General features: G+C 44.5%; 1 protein-coding gene across 1 annotated transcript; it reads left to right on the forward strand.

Annotated features, from left to right (window-relative positions):
* Window positions 1-1,024: 1,024 nt before the first annotated feature.
* Window positions 1,025-21,865, forward strand: CASP6 (caspase 6). The gene is given in 7 exon segments (NM_001035419.2): window positions 1,025-1,065; window positions 13,970-14,012; window positions 14,543-14,689; window positions 15,110-15,186; window positions 17,206-17,381; window positions 20,370-20,529; window positions 21,240-21,865. Coding segments are annotated over 7 exon segments (882 nt in total). The 5' UTR covers window position 1,025; the 3' UTR covers window positions 21,479-21,865.
* The last annotated feature ends 794 nt before the right edge of the window (window positions 21,866-22,659 follow it).

Here is a 22,659-nt window from a genome sequence, read left to right on the forward strand (position 1 = left end):
AAGTCGTGTCGGACTCTTGAGAGCCCATGGACTGTAGCCTGCCAAGCTCCTCTGTCCATGGGATTTTCCAGGCAAGAATACTAAAGTGGGTTGCCATTGCTTTCTCCAGGGGTTCTTCCCCATCCAGGGATCGAACCCAGGTTTCCTGCATTGCAGGCAGATTCTTTACCGACTGAGCGCCACCTGGGAAATCCCATTTCTAGAAATCGGATCTCAGGCTAATATTGGAAGTTGTGTCTTACACATTTCCCCCCGTCTGCCACTGGTTACTTTTTAAATGACGAGACCATGAGAAGTTGGAAAAGATAAGGCCACGTTTTCTTCAGTCTCAGGAGTTACTCGTTGAAGCAAATTTACAGAATAACCAGCCACTCGAAGAGGAGCTCAATTAAATGCAGCAAACATGCTCTAGCTCAGTAAAAGTCATAATCTACAGAGCCCAAAGTCGGGTCTCCGAATTTCTGCATGATTCCTTGCCATAATTAACACTACATATGAAAGTCAGACTTGAAAATTCTAGAGTTGCCTCTAGTTTACTTTGTCCCGAATCCGCTATACAAACAAAGAGCGTTTTAAAATCCTCCTAACAAGTCACCGGCACTGGGAAAACGACTACTAGGGAAAAGGAAAACACTGCAGCGCACACCTTTAAGACGCTGGGGTAGCAGAGACGGGGGGCGGAGCTCGAGCGACACGGGGCTCGCCGCAGGTGATCTGTAATTGCCTGCAGCTTCCCACCCCAGTACCGCGGGTTGTCTTCGGAATCGTTGCTGACATCTCCCGGGGGCTGGCTTCGGCTCCCCAGGCGCCAGGCGGGCGAGACCGCATCCTCTGCCTTGCCCGGGCGCTCCGGCCCCGGCGATCTCGGAGCGAAGGAAAGGGCACCAGCGGACCCCCCCAAACCCCGCCTCCACCGCTGGAAGGCAGGGAGCCGGGGCGGCGGGGGCGGAGGAAGGGGCGGGGGCAGCGGCCAGGCTTCAGGAAGCGGAGGCCGCCCGGGCGTCGGCGCTAAGCTCTCCGCTACGATGAGCTCGGAGCCTCCGCCTCGCCGGGCTCGCGGTCCAGGTAGGTGGCGGGTGCTGAGAGGGGCGCGCGGGCGCGAGTGGGGACGCGGATTCCCCCCGCTTTGCTCGGTGGCCGGGAGAAGTTGAGGGTCTTGGAGGGAAGCGCTCGGGTCGGGTGGGCGCAGCTAGGCTTCTTGGCTCAGGAAAAACAACTCCGGGACCTAGCCGCCGCCTCCTTGCGGTCTCTGGTGGCGGCGCCCGGCGCTGGGGAGTTCCCCGGCCGCTTTTGTCCTCCGGGCGCTGATCTCTGTCTAGCTGTCGTGGTTATTTGAACTTTAACTGCGCCTGGTCATAAGAAAAGTTAACTTTTGGGTCTTGTTGGGCCTTATTTTTTTCACTTCTACTTAAAAATAAGTGGTTGGCTATAGTAACAGTGGAGCGTGAGCAGCCCGCGGGGGCGCCGGGACAGAGAGAAGCCCCGGGCTTGCCCGCACGGAAACTGGAGTTGAAAGTCAGGCCTTGGGAGCTGCACAGCCCCCATGGTTCTCCTGCATCCGGGAAACCTGCAGTTATTTGTGAGCTTAACTTAAAGCCACGGTAACTTTTCTCGGGGGGTTTCCCTGATGGCTCAGATGGTAAAGAATCCGCCTGCTAAAGCAGGAGACTTGAGTCGGATCCCTGGATCGGGCAGATCCCCTGGAGGGGGGCACAGCCACCCACCCCAGTATTCTTGCCTGGAGAATCCCACGGACAGAGGAGCCTGGCAGGCTGAGGTCCATGGGGGTCTCAAAGAGTCGGACACAGCGACTAAAACAGCAAACAACTTTTCTCTACAAAATAATCAGCTTCTAAACACATGCTTTAGGACGTTCTTCCCTGTCACTTATAATTATATTACTGATAAGGTTTAGAAACTCTGAGCCTGGCCATAGTTTTTAAAAAGGGCGGGGCGGGGTCGGGGGAGGAAGGTGGAGAGTGATTTGACTCGCCGGCGGTCAATCCACATAGAGTGCCTTCATTTCAGAGCTTTCTGTTCTTTGCTACATCCCCCACCATTCTTGTAATGGTTTCCTTCCTTTTCCTACTTGCTCCCCTTTCTTTGTCCACATTACTCTTTTTCCTGTGTATTCCAGGCCTGACACGAGTCACTGAAGGTAGGATCATTAAACCAGTCTTTGGCTTCCCTGGTGGCTCAGAGATTAAAGCTTCTGCCTGCAATGTGGGAGACCTGGGTTCGATCCCTGGTCGGGAAGATCCCCTGGAGAAGGAAATGGCACCCCACTCCAGTATTCTTGCCTGGAGAATCCCATGGGCAGAGGAGCCTGGTAGGCTATAGTCCATGGGGTCGCAAAGTGTCAGACACGACTGAGTGACAACTAACTTTGATAAGGAATATGGGTAGATTGTCACAGATACTGCAGTGAATGAAGATGACAACAGTAGATACTGAAGAAGTTTGGAGAAGTGAGCACTTGGTTTAGAAAGGTTTCTGGTCTCTCCCTGGTGGGAGTGGTTTTACCATGTTAACAGCTAGCGTATGGACTTTGGAATCTGCAGGCAGAACCGGGCCTTTCAGTACCAATTCCAAGGCACCAACCTTAGATAAGCCCCTTGCACTTTCTCTGTCTCAAAGGGCCTATGGAGCAGAGTGAGATAAAGTTATCTCATGTGCCAAGCCATCAACAAATGGTAGCTGGAGGCATTCTCAGGTTAAGGTGTGGAGGAAAAAGAATGATTGATTGGCTTTGTAAAAAGCGAGTTTGGGCAAAGAGACGGTTACATTATGATGGAGAGGAAAACTGCATAAATTAGAGACAAGGAGAAGGGAGGAGAGGTGAAGAGTCTGGTTGACCCATTTCTGAGAATAATTGCAGATGAAAAGGAATTTATAAATCTTATACAGAGTATCTCCCTCACTAAGATTTATTTTCTCCATGTCAACAAAACCAGTTTATTTGTATTCATGCAGTATGTCATTCAGTCGCTAAGTTGTGTCTGACTCTTTGCAACCCCATGGACTGCAGCATGCCAGGCTTCCCTGTCCTTCACCATCCCTGGAGCTTGCTCAAACTCATGTCCATTGAGTCAGTGATGCCATGCAACCATCTCATCCTCTGTCTTCTCCTTCTCCTGCGCTCAGTCTTTCCCAGCATCAGGGTCTTTTCCAGTGAGTCGGCTCTTCGCATTATGCAGTATAGTGATACAGTGCACCCTTCTTGAAAGTTGGCCTGTTGGGCACATACAGTTTAAAATGACTGTGACAGAATCATAATGATCTCGCAGTGGCAGCAGTGAGCTTTGGCATGAAGCGAGATTGTAATTCCCTGCCCAGGAGTTGAATCTGGGTAGCCTCGATAAAAACCAGGAATCCCAGCTTCCAGACCAGTAAGGGCTAGAGGCTAGAACCTGTTTTCCCCTGTCTCTTGCCCCCAGTGAAAAATGCATTTTTTACAGAGGCAAAAACTGTAAATGCAGGTACAAAGTTTATGATTAGAGACATAGCACAATGACAAATGGGAGCAAACCCAGAGAGACTAAAGCCAGAGACGCACACCTGCCGAGAAAGGGTGCGGGTGTGTCCTCTGTAATGAGGAACACAGGAAAAAGAAGTTTCAGTTCAGTCTCTCAGTTGTGGCTGACTCTTTGCGAGATGGTTAAGTCATTTATATAGGACAGTGCTGGTGGCTAAGACGGTAAAGAAGCTGCCTGCAATGAGGGTTTGATCCCTGGGTTGGGAAGATCCCCTGGACAAGGGCATGGTAACCCACTCCAGTATTGTTGTCTGGAGACTCCCATGGACAGAGGAGCCTGGTGGGCTGCAGCCCATGGGGTTGCAAAGAGTCGGACACGACTGAGCGACTCCTGGTCTTTGTTTACCTTTGGCCAGTTGTCTTGTTTTGACACCTCTGTATCTCCTACTCTCCACCCCGCAGTCAGTTTGTCTCAGGACCCTCCCCTGGGTGTGCATGCACCCCTCAGTCAAGATGGATTTCATTGCAGAGGCATATGGTGGGGGGAATAGCAAGACTTACCATGCTCTGACATTGCCTGCCTCTTTTGGCCCCTTGAAGCCTTTTGGACATGTGTAGTGTCTCCTTTGCCCTAAGAATGGGAAATGTATGACCTCTTGATCTTCTAACAGAGTTTAGCCCCTCTTTGTTCCTGCCAGAAAGTACCCATTGGATAACCCATAAGGTCTGGTTATCCACTGTATTCCTGTTTTTTTATATCTAAGAGCAGATCTTGAAATGTAGACCGCAGTCTGGTCATAAATACAAAGCCCAAAGCCCTCAGGAAATGTCAGCAGAGGACTGGTAGTGTCTGGCCTGGAGCCTATCTTTTCTGCCCCCAGGAACTGTGATCAAAGGTCTGTAAATGTCTGTTGTAAATGTCTGTTCTAGAGCCCAACTGTCTCCTGCCTCAATAATGTCTGTTCTCTGAAGCTGGGTAAAATTGATCAGCTCCGAGGAAGTTTCGGAACTTCTGTTCTAATGTCTGTCTCCATAGCTTTCTATTCCGATTCAGCAAACTGCTAGAACAGACTGGCAGCTGGACCAGGTCAGTGTTGATATTGTAGGTTACGGGGCGCCTGGTTATAGCAGAGTGAAGGTTAGAGCCTGTGAGGTTCAGAATTAAGTTTTCAGAGCCCAGGTTCTTTCTACGTCTATTGTGTTAACAGGGACAAGAACAAAAAAAAACTTAAAAAAAATACCTCAGTGAGACTGTCCTGTTAACTTTGAAACTGAATGTCATTTTAAACAAATTAATCTTGAACTACTTAATACTAGCTGTCTTCCCTAAATCTGTCAGCTGACGGCAATATTTGAGATGACTCAAACGCACAGCTTAAATTACATCAGCCCAGGAGAACTGTGATGCTCCTTCCTGAGACTATGAAAAAGAAGCCTTAGAGACCCAAAAGCGTGTACATCTCCAGTGCTTTCACTCTCAAGGACTGGAGTTAGTTTGGTGACCAGCCACTTGGCATAACCTCTGCTGGGGACACTTCAGGCTGCCTTAGGCTCACTACCAACAAGGTGCAGAAGCTGGGGGAGGGGAGCTGCTGGGTCTGCCGCTCCTCTGGGATTCTCAGAAGAGACTCTGTGCTTTGCAACCCATGCAGATTCTTGGAGGGGGAAGGAAGTGATTGGCTTTCAGATACAGATTTTTTTTTTAATTGGAGTGTAATTCCTTTACAATGTGTGTTAGTTTCTGCTGTTCAAAGATGTGAATCAGCTACATGTATACATATAGACCCTCCCTCACGGGCCTCCTTCCCACTGCCCACTGCTCTGTGCCATCTATCTGGGTCATTACAAAGCCCTGAGCTGGTTCTTCGTGCTGTCATGGCAGGTTCCCACTACGCTATCGTTTCACATGTGGTAGTGTGTATATGTCAATCATGATTTTCCAGTTCATCCTACCCTCGCCTTCTCCCTCTGTGTCCAGATGTCCATTCTCTACAGCTGCCTCTCTTTCCTCTCCTGGAACTAGGTTCATTTACCATTTTTCTAGATTTCCACATACATCCAGTAATATACGATATTTGTTTTTCTCTTTCTGACTTACTTGACTGTAGGAAAGACTATGGGTCCATCCAAGTCTCTACAGATGACCTCATTTCATTCCTTCTTATGTCTGAGTAATATGCCATCATTGTATGTTTGTGCCACATCATCTTTGTCCACTCATCTGTCAGTGGACACTTAGGCTGTTTGCATGTCCTGTCTTTTGTAAATAGCCCTGCAGTGAACATTGGGGCACATGTGTCTTTTTCAATTCTGGTTTCCTCAGGGGATATGCCCAGTAGTGGGAGTTGCTGGATCATGTGGTAGTTTTATTCCTACCTTTTTAAAGGAATCTCCGTACCATTCTCCATAATAGCTGTAGCAATTTACATTCCCAACCGTGCAAGTGGGTTCCCTTTTCTCCACATCCTCTCCAGCATTTATTGTTTGTAGATTTTTTGATGATGTCCATTCTGACTGGCGGAGAAGGCAATGGCACCCCACTCCAGTACTCTTGCCTGGAAAATCCATGGACAGAGGAGCCTGGTAGGCTGCAGTCCATGGGGTCGCTAAGAGTCGGACACGACTGAGCGACTTCACTTTCACTTTTCTCTTTCACGCATTGGAGAAGGAAACAGCAACCCACTCCAGTGTTCTTGCCTGGAGAATCCCAGGGACGGCGGAGCCTGGTGGGCTGCCGTCTATGGGGTCGCACGGAGTCGGACACGACTGAAGTGACTTAGCATTAGCATTAGCATTCTGACTGGTGTGCAGTGATACCTCATAGTTTTAATTTGCTTTTTTATAATAATTAGCAATGTCGAGTATCTTTTCATAGGTTTGTTGGCCATCTGTATGTCTTCTTTGGAGCAATGTCTATTTAGGTCTTCCTCCCATTTTTTGATAGGGTTATTTGTATTTTTTAACATTTATTTATTTGTTTGGCTGGGCTGGGTCTTGGTTGCAGCACAGGGGATCTTCGATCTGTGTTGCAGCATGTAGGATATTTAGTTGTGCCCTTGAATTCTTAGTTGTGGCTTGTGGGATCTAGTTCCCTAACCAGGGATTGTACCCTGGCCTCCTGCATTGGGAGCTTGGAGTCTTAGCCCCTGGACCACCAGCAAAGTCCCTGTTTTTTATTTTTTATATTGAGCTGCATGAGCTGTTTGTATATTTTGGAGATGAAGCCTTTATCCGTTGCTTCCTTTGCAGTCATGGTCTCCCATTCTGAGAGTTGTCTCTTCATCTTGTTTATGGTTTCCTTTGCTGTGCAAAAGCTTTTGAGTTTAATTAGGCCCCATTTGTTTATTTTTGGTTTTCATTACTCTTAAGAAGTGGGTCAAAAGATCTTGCTGTGTTTTATGTCAGTGAATGTTTTTCTTATGTTTTCCTCTAGGAGTTTTATAGTGCCCTGTCTTAAATTAGGTCTTTGATCCATTTTTAGTTTATTTTTTTGTACGGTGTTAAGTACTGTTCTAATTTCATTCTTTTCCGTGTAGCTGTCCAGTTTTCCCAGCACCACTTCTTGAAGAGACTTTTTCTCCATTGTATATTCTAGCTTCCTTTGTCATAGATTAGGTGACCATAGGTGAGTGGATATATCTCTGGGCTTTCTGTCCTGTACCACTGATCCATATTTCTGTTTTTATGTCAATACCATACTGTTTTGATTACTGCAGCTTTGTAGTAAGTCTGAAGTTGAGGCGCCTGATTCCTCCAGCTTCATTTTTCCTGTTCACAATTGCTTTGACTATTTGCTTTCAGCAATTTGACAGTTGCTTTCAGGATCTTTTGTATTTCCATACAAATTGTAAAATTTTTTGTTTTAATTCTGTGAAAAATGTCACTGATAATTTGATAGAGATTGCATTGCATCTGTAGATTGCTTTGGGTAATAAAGTCATATTGACCCATCCAAGAATATGGTGTATTTCTCCACCTGTTTGTGTCATCTTTATGTCTTTGATTAGTGTTTTATAGTTTTCTGAGTACAGGTCTTTTGCCTCTTTGGGTAGGTTTATTCCTAGGTGTTTTATTAGTTTGGTTATGGTGGTAAATGGGATTGTTTCCTTGATTTCTCTTTCTGATCTTTCATTGTCAGTGTATAGAAAGGCAGTAGACTTCTGTGCATTAATTTTGTGTCGTGCAACTTTATCAAATTCATTGATGAGCTCCAGTAGTTTTCTGGTAGCATCTTTAGGATTTTCTATGCATAGTATCATGTCATCTGCAAACAGGGACAGTTTTACTTCTGCTTTTACAATTGTATTCCTTTTATTTCTTTTTCTTCTCTGATTGCCATGGCTAGGGCTTCCAAGTGAAAGTGTTAATCACTTAGTCATGTCCAACTCTTTGCAGCCCTGTGGATTGTATAATTCTCCACGGAATTTTCCAGGCAAGAATACTGGAGTGGGTAGCCATTCCCTTCTCCAGGAGAATCTTCCCAACCCAGGGATTGAATTCAGGTCTCCTGAATTGCAGGCAGATTCTTTACTGTCTGAGCCACCAACTTCCAAAGCCATGCTGAATAATAATAGTGAGAGTGAACATCTTTGTCTCATTCCTGATCTTAGAGGAAATGCTTTCAGTTTTTCACCATTAAGAATGATGTTTGCTCTGGGCCTATTGTATATGGCTATTATTATATTGAGGTAGATCCCTTCTATGCCCACTTTCTGAAGAGTTTTTATCATACATGGGTGTTAAATTTTGTCAAAAAAGTTTTCTGCATCTATTGAGATGATAATATGGTTTTTATTTAATATGGTGTATCATATTTATTTGAATATATTGAAGAATCCTTACACCCCTGGGATAAATCCCACTTTATCACGGTGTATGGGCCTTTTAATGTGTTGCTGGACTCTTTTTGCTAGTATTTTGTTGAGGATTTTGTGTCTTTGTTCATCAGTGGTATTGATCTTTAATTTTTTTTTTTGGTAATTTACTTGTCTGATTTTGGTATCAGGGTGACAGTGGCCTTGTAGAATGAGTTTGGGAATGTTCCTTCCTCTGCAATTTTTGGGAAGAGTTTAAGAAAGATAGGTGTTATCTCTTCTCTAAATGTGTGACAGAATTTGCCTGTGAAGCCGTCTGGTCCTGGCCTTTTGTTTGTTGAAAGATTTTTCATTATAATTTCAATTTCCTTACTTGTGATTGGTCTGTTTATATTTTCTAATTCTTCTTGGTCCAGTCTTGAAAAGTTGTACCTTTCCAAGAATTTGTCCATTTCTTCCAGGTTGTCTATTTTATTATCATATAGTTGCTTATAATAGTCTCTTATGATGCTTTGTATTTCTGCATTATTAGTTGTTAATTTCTCCTTTTTTATTTCTAAATTTGTTGATTTGAATCCTCTCCTTTTTTCCTTAATGATTCTGGCTAAAGGCCTATCAATTTTGTTTATCTTCTTAAAGAACCAACTTTTAGTTTTATTGATTTTTGCTATTGTTTTCTTCATTTCTATTTCATTTATTTCTGCTATCATTCATTCCTTCTACTAAACTTTGGTGGTGGTGGTGGTGTTATTGATGTTCTTTCTCTAGTTGCTTTAGGTGTAAGGTCAGATGGAGATTTTTCTTGTTTCTTGAGATGAGATTGAATTTTAGATATAGATTTAATGTGTTTAGTTTGAGTGATTCTATTTCTTTCTTATGTGATTGTTTTAATGATAAGGAGGTAAGGCAATGCCAAAGAATGCTCAAACTACCGCACAATTGCACTCATCTCACATGCTAGTCAAGTAATGCTCAAAATTCTCCAAGCCAGGCTTCAGCAATACGTGAACCGTGAACTTCCTGATGTTCAAGCTGGTTTTAGAAAAAGCAGAGGAACCAGAGATCAAATTGCCAATATCCGCTGGATCATGGAAAAAGCGAGAGAGTTCCAGAAAAACATCTATTTCTGCTTTATGGACTATGCCAAAGCCTTTGACTGTGTGGATCATAATAAACTGTGGAAAATTCTGAAAGAGATGGGAATACCAGACCACCTGACCTGCCTCTTGAGAAATCTGTATGCAGGTCAGGAAGCAACAGTTAGAACTGGACATGGAACAACAGACTGGTTCCAAATAGGAAAAGGAGTACGTCAAGGTTGTATATTGTCACAGGCTTATTTAACTTCTATGCAGAGTACATCATGAGAAACGCTGGACTAGAAGAAACACAAGCTGGAATCAAGATTGCCAGGAGAAATATCAATAACCTCAGATATGCAGATGACACCACCCTTATGGCAGAAAGTGAAGAGGAACTCAAAAGCCTCTTGATGAAAGTGAAAGTGGAGAGTGAAAAAGTTGGCTTAAAGCTCAACATTCAGAAAACGAAGATCATGGCATCCGGTCCCATCACTTCATGGGAAATAGATGGGGAAACAGTGGAAACAGTGTCAGACTTTATTTTTCGGGGCTCCAAAATCACTGCAGATGGTGACTGCAGCCATGAAATTAAAAGACGCTTACTCCTTGGAAGGAAAGTTATGACCAACCTAGATAGCATATTCAAAAGTAGAGACGTTACTTTGCCAACAAAGGTCTGCCTAGTCAAGGCTATGGTTTTTCCTGTGGTCATGTATGGATGTGAGAGTTGGACTGTGAAGAAGGCTGAGCGCTGAGGAATTGATGCTTTTGAACTGTGGTGTTGGAGAAGACTCTTGAGAGTCCCTTGGACTGCAAGGAGATCCAACCAGTCCATTCTGAAGGAGATCAGCCCTGGGATTTCTTTGGAAGGAATGATGCTAAAGCTGAAGTCCAGTACTTTGGCCACCTCATGCGGAGAGTTGACTCATTGGAAAAGACTCTGATGCTGGGAGGGATTGGGGGCAAGAGGAGAAGGGGATGACAGAGGATGAGATGGCTGGATGGCATCACTGACTCGATAGACGTGAGTCTGAGTGAACTCCGGGAGTTGGTGATGGACAGGGAGGCCTGGCATGCTGCGATTCATGGGGTCGCAAAGAGTCGGACATGACTGAGAGACTGAACTGAACTGAACTGAAGGGTATTAAAAGGAGGTAGGGAAAAAAAAGTAGATCATGGAATGCTTTTGAAAATGGAAGGAGAGGAAACCCTGCATATTGCTTAGTAGAGCGGTGTGGGGAGCAGGAAGGAACCCCAGTAGACAGTGTGTAGAATAAGAGGTCTTCTGGGAGGGCAATCTGTGGGGTAGAAGGAATCCCAGTTAGAACAGTGTGTGACTAGGAAGTAGCCCCAGTAGAGCACTGTGTGGAGTGGAAAGTGTCCCCGAGAGCAGTGTGTGGACGAGAAAGTATCCTCTTGTATCATTGTGTTGTAGGGACTATTCTGGGTGGAGGAGTTTACGGGCTCGGAGGGATGTTGGGTAGCTTGGTATGTAGAGTGGGAAGTCAGCCTAGAAGAGTTGTGTGTTCAGAAGGGCAGCATCCCTGAGCAGAGGGGAGTCTTGGTAGGAAATGCAGCCCGTGGAGCAGTGTGGAGCAGGAAGTTCTCCCTGGCACAGCAGCGTGTGCAGCGGGATGTATTCTGGATGTGGCGGTGTGTGGCGTGGGAAGAGCAGCACGTACATTCAGTGGGGCAGTGTCTGGGGTAGGGAGTATCCGCGCTGAGCGCAGCAGGGAAGGGTGCCCTGTATAGCGCTGTTGAGGAGGAGATCTCTAGGTAAAGAGGCCTAAGGAACAGTGAAGGAACTACCCTTGGTGGAGCACTGCGGTAGTAGAGGGCATATGTCACATAGAGCTGTGTGTGGAGTAGGTAACCACGGAGAACACGGTGGAGTAGGGAGATCCCAGGTGTAGAGCAGAGCGTGGAGTCGGAGACATCTCTTGTGGAGTGTGTGTGGAGTCGGACATCTCTGGCAGCTTGTGGCATAAGAAGGGAGGATGTCTCCTCGGGTGAGCGCTGAGTGGAGTAGGAAGTCACTGGTGCAAAGTGTGCAGAGAAGGAAATAACCGTCCACAGAGCAGTGTGTGGAGCAGAGAGGATTCTGGGCAAAGTATTTGTAGAGGAAGGAGAGGTTGTATCCAGAGTACAGCAGTGTGATGGGTCGTACCCTGGCAAAGTAGTGTGTGGAGTAGGGTGTGTCCTGGATACAGCAGGGTATATATAGGTGGTACCTTGGTAGGTCAGTGTGTGGAGGACGAAGTCCCCAGGCTAGACCGCGTGTGGATTCACAGTTCCTGTTGTAGAGCAGGGTGTGGCGCTGGCTGCGTTCCCTTCAGCAGTGTGTGAGCTGCGAAGTATGCCAGCACATCATCGTGTGGACTAGGAAGTATTCCGGGTACAGCAGATTGTAAGTGTCCCGGGGAGAACAGCGTGTGGTGTCGGAAGTAATCCTGGTAGGAGGAGGTGTGCTGCGCCCAGCTGAGGGTGGAACCGGAAGTGCCCCCTCGAGCTGTGTGTTCACTGGGTCAGCACCCCGAGTGCAGTGCATCTGATTAGGAAGCATCGGCTGTTCTGCAGTGTGTGGAGTAGGGAGCGTCATGGCAGGAGCGCAGTGTGTGACGGAGGGAGTATTCTGGATAGAGGAGTTTGGGAGGAGGACGTGTCCCCAGTATCCAGTGCACAGGGCAGGAAGAGTTCTAGTAGAAGTGTGTGGAATGTCTCTGGTGGGACAGTGTCCAGCAGGAAGTATTAATAATCCCCAGGGTCAGTGTGTGGAGAAGTCTCCTGGTGGGACAGGGTACGAGGTACCACGTGACCGTAGTAGAGCAGTGTGTGGAGTGGTTGGGACCCCTTTTAGAACATTGTGTGGGGGTAGGGCGTGTCTTCAGTAGAGCATTGTGTGAAATAGGAGATCCCCCAGTAAGCAGCTGCATGGTAGGGAGGTCCCCTGATAGAGGAGAGCTTGGTAGGAAGTGTCTGCAGTACAAGGTGTAGAATTTGCAGGATCCGCCGTACAGCAGGATGAGGGTAGCACGGAAGCCTCGGGAGAGTGGCGAGGATGCATTAGAGAGGCTGCTTCTGACTCCTAATCTTTGGTGCGAGTGAAAATCACCTTGGCACATCTCCCAGGATTCTGATTCTGTAAATCTGGGTTAGGGACCAGGAATCTGCGTTTTATCACCCAGGCCAGGGATTGATGCGGAAGGTTAAGGAAAACTGATTGGGGCCTATTGGACAGGGGAAGGGTGATGCCTCTCTGGGGTCTTGGCTGGTTTGAATGCTGGATGCAGTCCAGGAGGAGCAGGCTGAGAGTGACTGGTAAAGGGCCCTGGAGTTGAATTCTCCCTCTCCTCATCCTCTCTGCCTAGGTGGATTTTTGTCAGTGAGGAGACATGAGGTTAGAACCATCAGATGTTGGGGGGGGGGGGCGGGGGGAGACTCCAAGGAGTGAGGGGAACACTACCCTTTTGGTGGGGAGATGATGGGTAGGAGTTTAGCCTTAGGGTCCGTCCACCTTCTTTCAGAGACCTCAACTGAAAGGGGCATCTTGCTACATTATTAGTATTTGTGTAGTCGTCACCTTCTGTCCCCTCTCAAGCTGTTTATCAGGTAAAAGCAGATTCATGAACATATGGACTCTTCTGATAGAAGATGGTAGACTCACTATTGCTGTCCAGTAGAGAAGCCACTGGCCACATGTTATATAAATTTAAATTAGTTGAAGTTAATTAAAAATTGAGTTCCTCAGTTGCACTAGGCAAAGTTCAAGGGCTCAAAAGCACATGTGGTCATTGGCTGCCCCCAGAGACAGCTCAGGTATAGGGCATTCTGTCACTGCAGAAGGCTCTGTTACACAGCACTGTTCCTGGGAGGAGAGGGATTCAATGAGAGGTTGTCTTGTGGGTGGGAAAGTCTGATTTGGGGTTAGGAGAAGAGGGTCCCCATTATAGGATCATAACAAGTGCATGTGTCATGCAGGAGATCAGAATCTGAGTCTTTGCCCTTTCCTTCCTCCACCAAAACATCTGCCGCTTCCAGGCAGTAGGGTAATCCAGTGTCAACCACACTGTGTTCAGTTCTCTTGCTTGACTTCACTCCTCCTCTGTTTGAGAGAATATTTGCAAAAAACATTTGCTGCAAAATAAATGAATTTCATATTTCATTTGAGCTTCATAATCACAGAGCTACATTTGTTACTTTTGGCATAGTGTGCAGCAAATGAATGTGAGTAGTATTTTTCCATTTCTGTTTATGATCTTTTTTTATTTTGCATGTAAGAGTTGGAGGTGAGAAAGAACTGAGCCATGCATTTACGGTTCGTTTATTTATTTTGGCTGCGCTGGGTATTCCTTGAAGTGCGTGGGCTTTCTGTAGTTGTGGTGTGCAGGCTTCTCTAGTTGTGGCACGTACAGTTCATTTATTATTAACAGCACTTTCCCTTCCTTCTCCCTTACCCCCTTCTCACATCCTTTGACTTTTAAACCAACCAAGACAGAAGGAGCTTAGCCGATAGGTATCAAGGTAGCTGGGAGTTCCTAATGTGTTTTATGACCATAAATCAAAAAGTATATTAACAAAACCCTACTTTCTTTTAATAGGTGAAGAACAAAACATGACCGAAATAGATGCCTTCCCTAGGAGGTAATAATGTTCTGTTTACTCACTAAGGTCTTTTCCTTTAGTGGCCATCATTGGCCTACAGAAATCAAAGTAAGAAAGGGACATGGGCGCTGAAAAGCAGAGAATGTCAGGTTTAGCATCTGGAGGGCTGGCTTGTAGGTGTGCGGGTTGGTTGCTGCCCCTGGTTCTGAAGGGACCTAGACTGAGGCTCAAGATGTTGAACAACTGGGATGGCCTGGGCCTGGGCCAGACCATTGTCTTTAGTCCCTGGTCTCTGGAGCCCTGGGGGAAAGACACCCAAGCAGAGGAATTGGGGGCGTGGGAGGGGTTTGCTCAGGATGGCTGCCGTTTGCCAGTCGGTACAGAGATGTTTCAGGACTTCCCTGACCAGTGCGGCTGGGAGGCCTGCCCCAGGCACAGCAGTGGCCTGTCAGCCTGGTGGAGGAGGACGCAGCAGGCCTCTGTCTGTTCTGTGTGTTGACCTCGGGCTTGGAGGAGCTTATTATTTAATATGACCTAGAGTGATTGTTTTTTAAACTTTTCCTAAACAGAGAAATATTTGATCCAACTGAAAAGTACAAAATGGACCACAAGAGGAGAGGAATTGCATTAATCTTCAATCATGAGAGGTTCTTCTGGCACTTAACCCTGCCGAACAGGCCTGGCACCAGTGCTGACAGAGACAATCTGAGGCGCAGGTGGTACTCTTTTATTTAACACCCAGGTGGTCAGATATTTAAGCGATAACTACTTGTCCGCACTGTAGAAATAACAGAGCCAAGAGTATTTGAGGATGAACCTCACTTGGGCTCAGCCTCCCCTAAGAACTTGCCTGAATTTTCCCCCTAATCCTGTTCTATTAAATGTTAACAGTCTTTGCATTCTTATAAATATATCTGCATAGTAGATGGCAGTATTCTAACTTAAATCAGTTACCATGAATAAATCCCTTTCTGCCATGGGTAATCGAGGAAAACCATCACTGTCATATTTGATTTTTCTTTCTCCCTAAAGAAAAGTCAATTTATGTCATAAAAATGTGTATAAATTCCTCAAATAATCAGGAGTATATGACAGTTTTGAATAGCTCATAAGCTAGTATCCAATTTAATCTCCAGGTTTTCAGATCTAGGATTTGAAGTAAAATGTTTTGATGATCTTAGAGCAGAAGAACTATTGCTCAAAATTCATGAGGGTAAGTAGTTTTCCTATTCATCTTCCTTTGATGCAACTGAGTAGTTTTTAATTATCCTTGTATGGAGACAGGTCCAAATAATTAACTGTTGTGAAAAAGTCTTGTCAATTAATTTAGCATGGGTTACAGGTTTTGGTTGTGCCTCTCTGATTATACATTACTCAGCAGATTTAGAGACCTTTGCAAAGTCTCTAAATGCCTACCAAGTTATAGACCACTCTGGAAATGAATGTAATGATCTTTTCATTTGGCAATTAAAAGCCTAAGATGCACATACTACAGATGCTGGGCAGTCATTTTTTAACTGACTCCTTCCATACCCGTTTTTTACTGACTTCAAAATACTGCTGATTTACATACATTATCTCATAATTTCTACATCACTATGCAGTAGGTTAGAGAAGGAAATGGCAACCCACTCCAGTACTCTTGCCTAGAGAATCCGACAGAGGAGCCGGGAGGGCTGCTGTCCATAGGGTCGCAGAGTCGGACATGGCTGAAGCGACTTAACATGCATGTGTGCACTGGAGAAGGAAATGGCAATCCACTCCAGTGTTCTTGCCTGGAGAATCCCAGGGATGGAGGAGCCTGGTGGGCTGCCATCTATGGGGTCGCACAGAGTCGGACGTGACTTAGCAGCAGCAGCAGCAGCAGCATGCAGTAGGTAAATTAACAACTTAATGTGTATAATAATCACCACATGCCATAGGTTTTTAAGTAATTTGTCAATGGACTATTAGAACAATTGCGTCATTAAACTTTCTTCAGAACTTTTTTTTAAAATTGAGGTATAATTGACATACATGCTGCAGGCCATGGGGCCGCATTTGTGTACATTGGGGAATGATTGCCATCACAAGTCTAGTTACCGTCTGTCACCATTCATAGTTACAAACTCTTTTCTCGTGACTTTTAAGATTTATTCTCGTAGCAGCTTTCAAATATGCAGTACAGTACTGCTAACTGTAGTCACCATGCTGTATATTAACATCCCCAGGACTTATTTTGTAACTGCAAGTTGATACCTTTTGACCCCTTCACCATTTTGCCTCACACGTCTCCTTTCCCCTGCCCCAGCTGCCACCAGTCTGCTCCCTGCAACTTTGAACTTGGTTTTGCTTGCTGGCTTGCTGGGTTTTTAGTTCCCACATATAGTGACGTGATCACGTCCTTCTCTGACTTGGGTCACTTAGCATAATGCCCTCAGGGTTCATCCGTGTTGTTGCAAATTGCACATTTTCCTTTTCTTAATGACTGAATGCTCATCCACTGTATATGCACAGACCACACTTTGTCCATTCATCCGTTAGTGGACATGTAGGTTGTTTCTGTATCTTGGCTGTTGCAATAATGCTGCAGAGAATACAAGGGCTCATATATCTTTACAAGTTAGTGTTTTCGCTGTCTTTGGATATATACCCAGAAGTGGAAATGTAGGATATGGTAGCTCTGTTTTTAATTTTTTGAGGACCCTCATACCAGGGTTCTTCTGTAAATAATTTCACCTGGGCTGCTCACCAGCTTTCCTACTTTGCTCGCTCCTCATGTTGGAGGGCATCCGCCTCGTGCCTTCACTCTTGGGGAGGCCCCAGCACTGTAGACAGAGCAGTGGCGGCGCTGCCTCGCTCCGAGGTGCAGCGACACGGAGGGCAGTGTTACGGGGGAGTTCCTGTGCCTTTCCAGTCTGCCCTAAGAAGGTCGCTGCTGATTCAGAGAAACTTCTTAGGGGTTCCCCATAATAATCCTTTTAGGTTTTCCATGTCATTATTCTGTTTTAAAAAAGCTAACAAAAACCTGTTCAAACTCTTATTTCTTTGAACTGTAATAATTTGGATGTTTAAAAGTCAGATACTGTATTGTATAAATCGTTGCTTAATTAAATAAGTTGTTTCATTAGACATAGTAAAATTTTCCCTCAATTATCTGAAACTTTATTCTAATATTAGTAAATTAAAATTTTATATGTAGATAATAAGTACCTTATTTTCATTTCTAAATAACTTTTGGGGTCCTTTTTAGCATCAACTGCTAGCCACGTAGATGCAGATTGCTTTTTGTGTGTTTTCCTGAGTCATGGTGAAGGCAACCACATCTATGCATATGATGCCAAAATTGAAATTCAGACGTTAACAGGCTTGTTCAAAGGAGACAAGTGTCAGAGCCTGGTTGGAAAACCCAAGATATTTATCATTCAGGTAAGACTGATTATGTTATAATCTTAATTATAAAGGCCATGGTTCTGTACATGTGATTAGAAAGAACTAAAGCTGATTTTGGAAGTTAACTTTCTCCAGTAATCAGAAAAGGCCCTTTTTGAATCCTAGCCAATCAGAGTTGCAGCTTCAGCTTTAGTGGTAGTTCTTTAACATAAAGATGCTCAGAATCTTTATTACTTGGAAATGACTCAAAATAACAAATATTACTTGGAAATGACTCCCTGGCCCAGCCCGGTGTCAAGGTAGGGCCTCTGGAGGTGTCTGCTGATGGACCAGTGCAGTGGGGCGCCGCCTGTTCAGACCAGGTGTAGTCTGGGGGCTAGAGAACGTGCCAGCCAGTGAGGAGAAGGAGGGCATGAAGACTTCTAGTTCCAGCTAGACTTCTAGTCCTTTCACATTTTCCCGTAAGCCAAGATGTGGCTAGCCGCTGCCCAACTTGTAGTAAGAATAAAAATATTTGTGGAGGGGGGGGCCTGAATAACATCCCCTTTGTTACCCCAGTAAGGATTTCTGGGGAAAAATGAGAATTCTTGATGTTGCCAGGCTTCATGAAGGACACGGCCACCTTTCACACCCCACCATTCTTTGAGAGAGGGAGTAGGGGGCTACTTAAAAAAAAGAAGTCGAGGATACTCCCTGGTTTCTCGTTTGGACTGCAGCACTGGGGCATCTGTGAGACGTGTTGGAAATGCAGGTCGAAACTTGAGACAGGCGACCCCGGTTAGAGAAGTACATTGGGGCAGTAATGAGCGGATAGATGGCTCTGGGAGGCATGGAGTAGATGAGCTTCTGCGTGTCAAGGATGCCCTGAAGAAGGCATGTAGAGAGGGATTCCTGTGTGGCCCATTGACAGCACTCAGTGCTATCACTGCCAGGGCCCCGGCTTCAGTCCCTGTTGGAAAACTAAGACCCCACGAGCTGCGTGGTGCTACCAAAAGCAAGTGGAGAACAGAACTGAGGGATACTGATGAGGAATGGGCAGAGAGAAGACAACGAGGAGGATGACTCAGAAGAATAGGAGAAAAATCACAAGAATGATAGGTGATTGTTCATGAAAAAGAGGGTAGCCAGCACTGTCAAGGCACTAAATCAAGGAAAGTGTTTTGCCAAGTTATTTTATTTCTCTATGCCTCAGACTCTTCATTACAGGCGCACTGCCTCATAGGGTGATTGAGAGGATAAGATGATGTGGCTAAGATGAAAAACGCTTTGAACAGTGCCTAGGAAGTGGCACACCCCAGCCAGTAAAGGCCGGCTCTTACGCTTACTGCAGTTGATTTGACAAGTGATGGCACTGAGTTCCACATGTTCTACATTCCATTTAGGAAGACAGTAGAAAATGTCTGAAAATAAGCCTGATAATACAAAATAAGATTAAAATCTTCCTTTAAAAATAGGGTATTAGGAATCTTCTGTTTATCTTGTAACTCTGAAATCCATCAGAATGTTTCTTTTAAAGCTTATAATTCTTCAGCCATTTCAGAATTGATGGACGCATTTATAATACTACAGCAGAATCTTGTTAGAGCACTGTGCTGAGTTTATGAGGGCTGCCAGAACAGCATACAGGCATACCTCGCTTTTTTAAAACAAACTGAAGGTCTGTGGCAACCCTGTGTTGATGCCATTGTTCCAACAGCATTTGCTCCCTTTGTGTCTTTGTGTCCCATTTGGGTAACTTATATTTCACACTTTTTAAATTGTCATGATTTGTGATTTTGACATTACTATTGTAAAAAGATTATGGCTAGCTGAAGATTCAGGTGATAGCATTTTTTTAGCAATAGAGTATTTAATTAAGGTCTGTACTTTTTTTAGAATTAATGCTACTGCACACTTTAATAGGCTACAGTATAGTATAAACATAACTTTTATATGCACTAGGAAACAAAAAAATTCATGTGACTCACTCTGTAGCAACATTCGCGATGTTGTAGCAGTGGTCTGGCACTGAAGCTGCAGTATCTCCGAGGTCTGCCTGTACAAAGACTGGGTGGCTTAGACAACAGACGTTTATTTTCTTGCAGTTAGAAGCCTGAGATCAAGGTGTCAGCAGGGCTGATTGCCTCTGAGGCCTCTCTCCTTGGATGGGAGGTTGATTCTTGTCTCTCTTGTCTTCACATGGGCTTTTCTGTGTGCTGTCTGTGCCCTGGCCTCTTTTTATAAGGACACCAGTCATAGGGGGTTAGGGCCCACCAATAGTCCTCATTTTACTTTAATTACCTCTTTAAAGACCATATCACCATATACAGTTACATTTGAAATACTGGAGGTTATATGTTTTATATTGAAGCCTTCAGTATATAAATGGGGGTGGGACCTACTGACTGAAAGAAGACCAAACTCCCAGGGAGAAGGACCCCACCAAAAAATAAATAAATAAACGGAGTGGGGACAAAAAGCCCAGAATAGTCATTTAATGTTAGCCTTTGTATGAGTCAGAATTAGTAAGAATTTGAGCCCTCACTTTAAAGTAGGAGCAGAAGGCAGGAGGCACATTGATAAAGACTCTCAGGTCAGGTGGTATCATTTTGACCCTTAAAAGCAGCTTGGCAAGGAAAACCCAAGCTGGGAATATATTACCTGATCACACAGAAACACTTAGGGACGAACTGTAATTTTCTAAAAGAAGGGGTGGCTCTTGGTGCTGTGGTGTGCGTAATGCGTAAGAAACTTTAAAACCACAGATGCTTTCCCCACTACAGTATACCTTTCAATCAACGTAATTTGGTGTCTAGTTGAGGATGCCAGTTTTTTAAATCATCAACTATGAGAAAACTTAAGTAGGAAAAAAAGAACTGTCAGCTTTGTCCTGCTCTAAACCTGAATGCACTGTTTGTGAAATGCCTGTGAAGTGGATTCTGTTGATGTGGCTGTAAAGGCGTACTGAACGACGCATTGACTGTGAGCGTGAAGCACGGGTGAGAACCGGTAACTGAGGAGGGGATTTTCCTCCGTGTCCCGCAGGCGTGTCGGGGCAGCCAGCATGACGTGCCGGTCATCCCTCTGGATGTAGTCGATCACAGGACAGACACGCCAGATGTCAACCTAACCCAGGTGGACGCGGCCTCGGTTTATACACTTCCTGCTGGAGCCGACTTCCTCATGTGCTACTCTGTGGCAGAAGGTATGTGGGTGTTTAATACAAATGTATAATTGGCTTTCTTGGCTAAGTTTCTGTACGTTTCATCTCAGCTTGATTTAGGTGAGGTCTTTCTAATGGGACATGAGATCTGGTCGTGAAGCTCACAAGCTTAATGGACATCTTGGGCCATGTGATCAGAGTGACATTTAAAACTATAAAGTATCTTATAGAAAAATCCTTCCTGAAAACTACTGTATGTTAAATACAGCTCTAAGGCTTAATTATATTGAATATCTTAGCAGCAGAATGTGTCAGTGATGGTGATACCATTTTTATGGTTAACACTTGTGGAAAACATTGTTGAAAAAAATTTTTTTAAGTGTGGCATCTAAACCACTGGACCACCAGGGAAGTCCCTGAAAAATATTTTGATGACAGTTCTCTATTGTAGTAATTTTATGTTTTTCTTTTTTCTCATCACTGGTCTCAAAAATCATTGCCTAGTTTACTGCTAGCTTGGGAATTTTTAGGAAGTGGAGAAAATTACATAGCATCAACACCATTTTTATAGAACTGTGTGGAATTAATCTTTTTTTTCCACATGAGAAGAGTCAGCAGAGAAAACATTTTAAACTATATCATGGACACATGTTAGTCTCGCCCAATGATTTTTGAGAACTCGGACTTGAAAAGTGATTTTCTGTCACAGTAGGTAACAAGGAAACTTCAGTGGCTTCTCTTGTCTTTTTCAGGTTATTATTCTCATCGGGAAACTGTGAATGGTTCATGGTATATTCAAGATTTGTGTGAGATGCTGGGGAAATTCGGCTCCTCTTTGGAGTTCACAGAGCTCCTCACCCTGGTGAACAGGAAGGTTTCTCAGCGCCGAGTTGACTTCTGCAGAGACCCAAATGCGATTGGAAAGAAGCAGGTTCCCTGCTTTGCCTCAATGCTAACTAAAAAGCTGCACTTCTCTCCAAAATCTAAATGATAGGTGCTATTTTGTTTTATGTATTCAAAATAGATTCTCTCTTTTCATATAAAGGAGTATCACTTGGTTGAAGCAATTTAAATGGTGTAGCAATTTTAAATGTTTTAAGCTGTAATAACTTAAAATAGTTCATATTGGACATGGTGAAGGGGTTTTGATATATGGAGAAATGAAATCCTCAGGGAATTCCTATAGAGAAAAATCCACAAGCATTTGTAATACTAGACTTTTGTAGTAAATTGCAAGTTTACTCAATCTCTGGCTGATTTAACTTGTATTTTGCGACTTTTTTATAAAACTTCATAATGTTTTTAAGGGCTTTTGAAATCTAAGAACTTGTTTTCCTTTAATATTTGAAATTTTTTAATTAAAATTTTCTAATTTCCATTCTTACTTGAATAATTTATAGATGGCTTGTTTTACTTGGTCATAAAAATTAATCTACATATGAATTACCACTTTTTTGTATAAGACTGTTTTAAAAAAAAGCCTTCAAGAACTATTATATGGCATTTTGAAGAAGAAATAGAAAGCAGTTAATTCCTAGTCAGTAGAGGCCACAGACTTGTAAAGTATGATTCTGTCAGTGTCTTGCATGGTGAGTTCCTATGCCCTGTCTGGTAGTCCCATTCACAGACCGTCATCGTATTTATGGAATAACAGATGTGGCTTTTTTTTTTTTTTTTGGCAGTGCTGTGCGGGATCTTAGTTCCCAGATGAGGGACTGAACCCATGCCCCCTGCATGGAAGTGCAGAGTCTTAACAACTGGACTGCCTGGGGAGTCCCAGATGTTATTTTTAAGATTCAGCTCTTACTAACATGATATGTAAAATTTGAGTAATATGCTTTGTTAATCATCTGCCAGAGGCTGAAGATGGTTAACAGTCTGGGTTTTGATAACAAACTTGGGACCTGCTGGTTCAGCAGTAGTTTGTGCTGTTTCAGGTATAGTTCAAAACATGTGCCAACTACATGCCAAGGTCAGTGGGGCATTTATCCCCTTTCCTGTGGTCATGGCAGGGCTTTCACTGTCAGTTGAACAGTTTAACTTCTGACCTGCAGGTGCTGCTGTCTCCATGGCTCTCCTTGCAAGGGTGAATGACTACAGAAACTCTCCTCAGCTCATCCAGTGAGCACAGGCCAGCCCTCTAGGCAAAGATTATATAGCTCTGGTTACCTA

This window comes from Bos taurus, chromosome 6, assembly GCF_002263795.3.
Source record: "Bos taurus isolate L1 Dominette 01449 registration number 42190680 breed Hereford chromosome 6, ARS-UCD2.0, whole genome shotgun sequence".
Lineage (NCBI taxonomy): Eukaryota > Metazoa > Chordata > Mammalia > Artiodactyla > Bovidae > Bos > Bos taurus.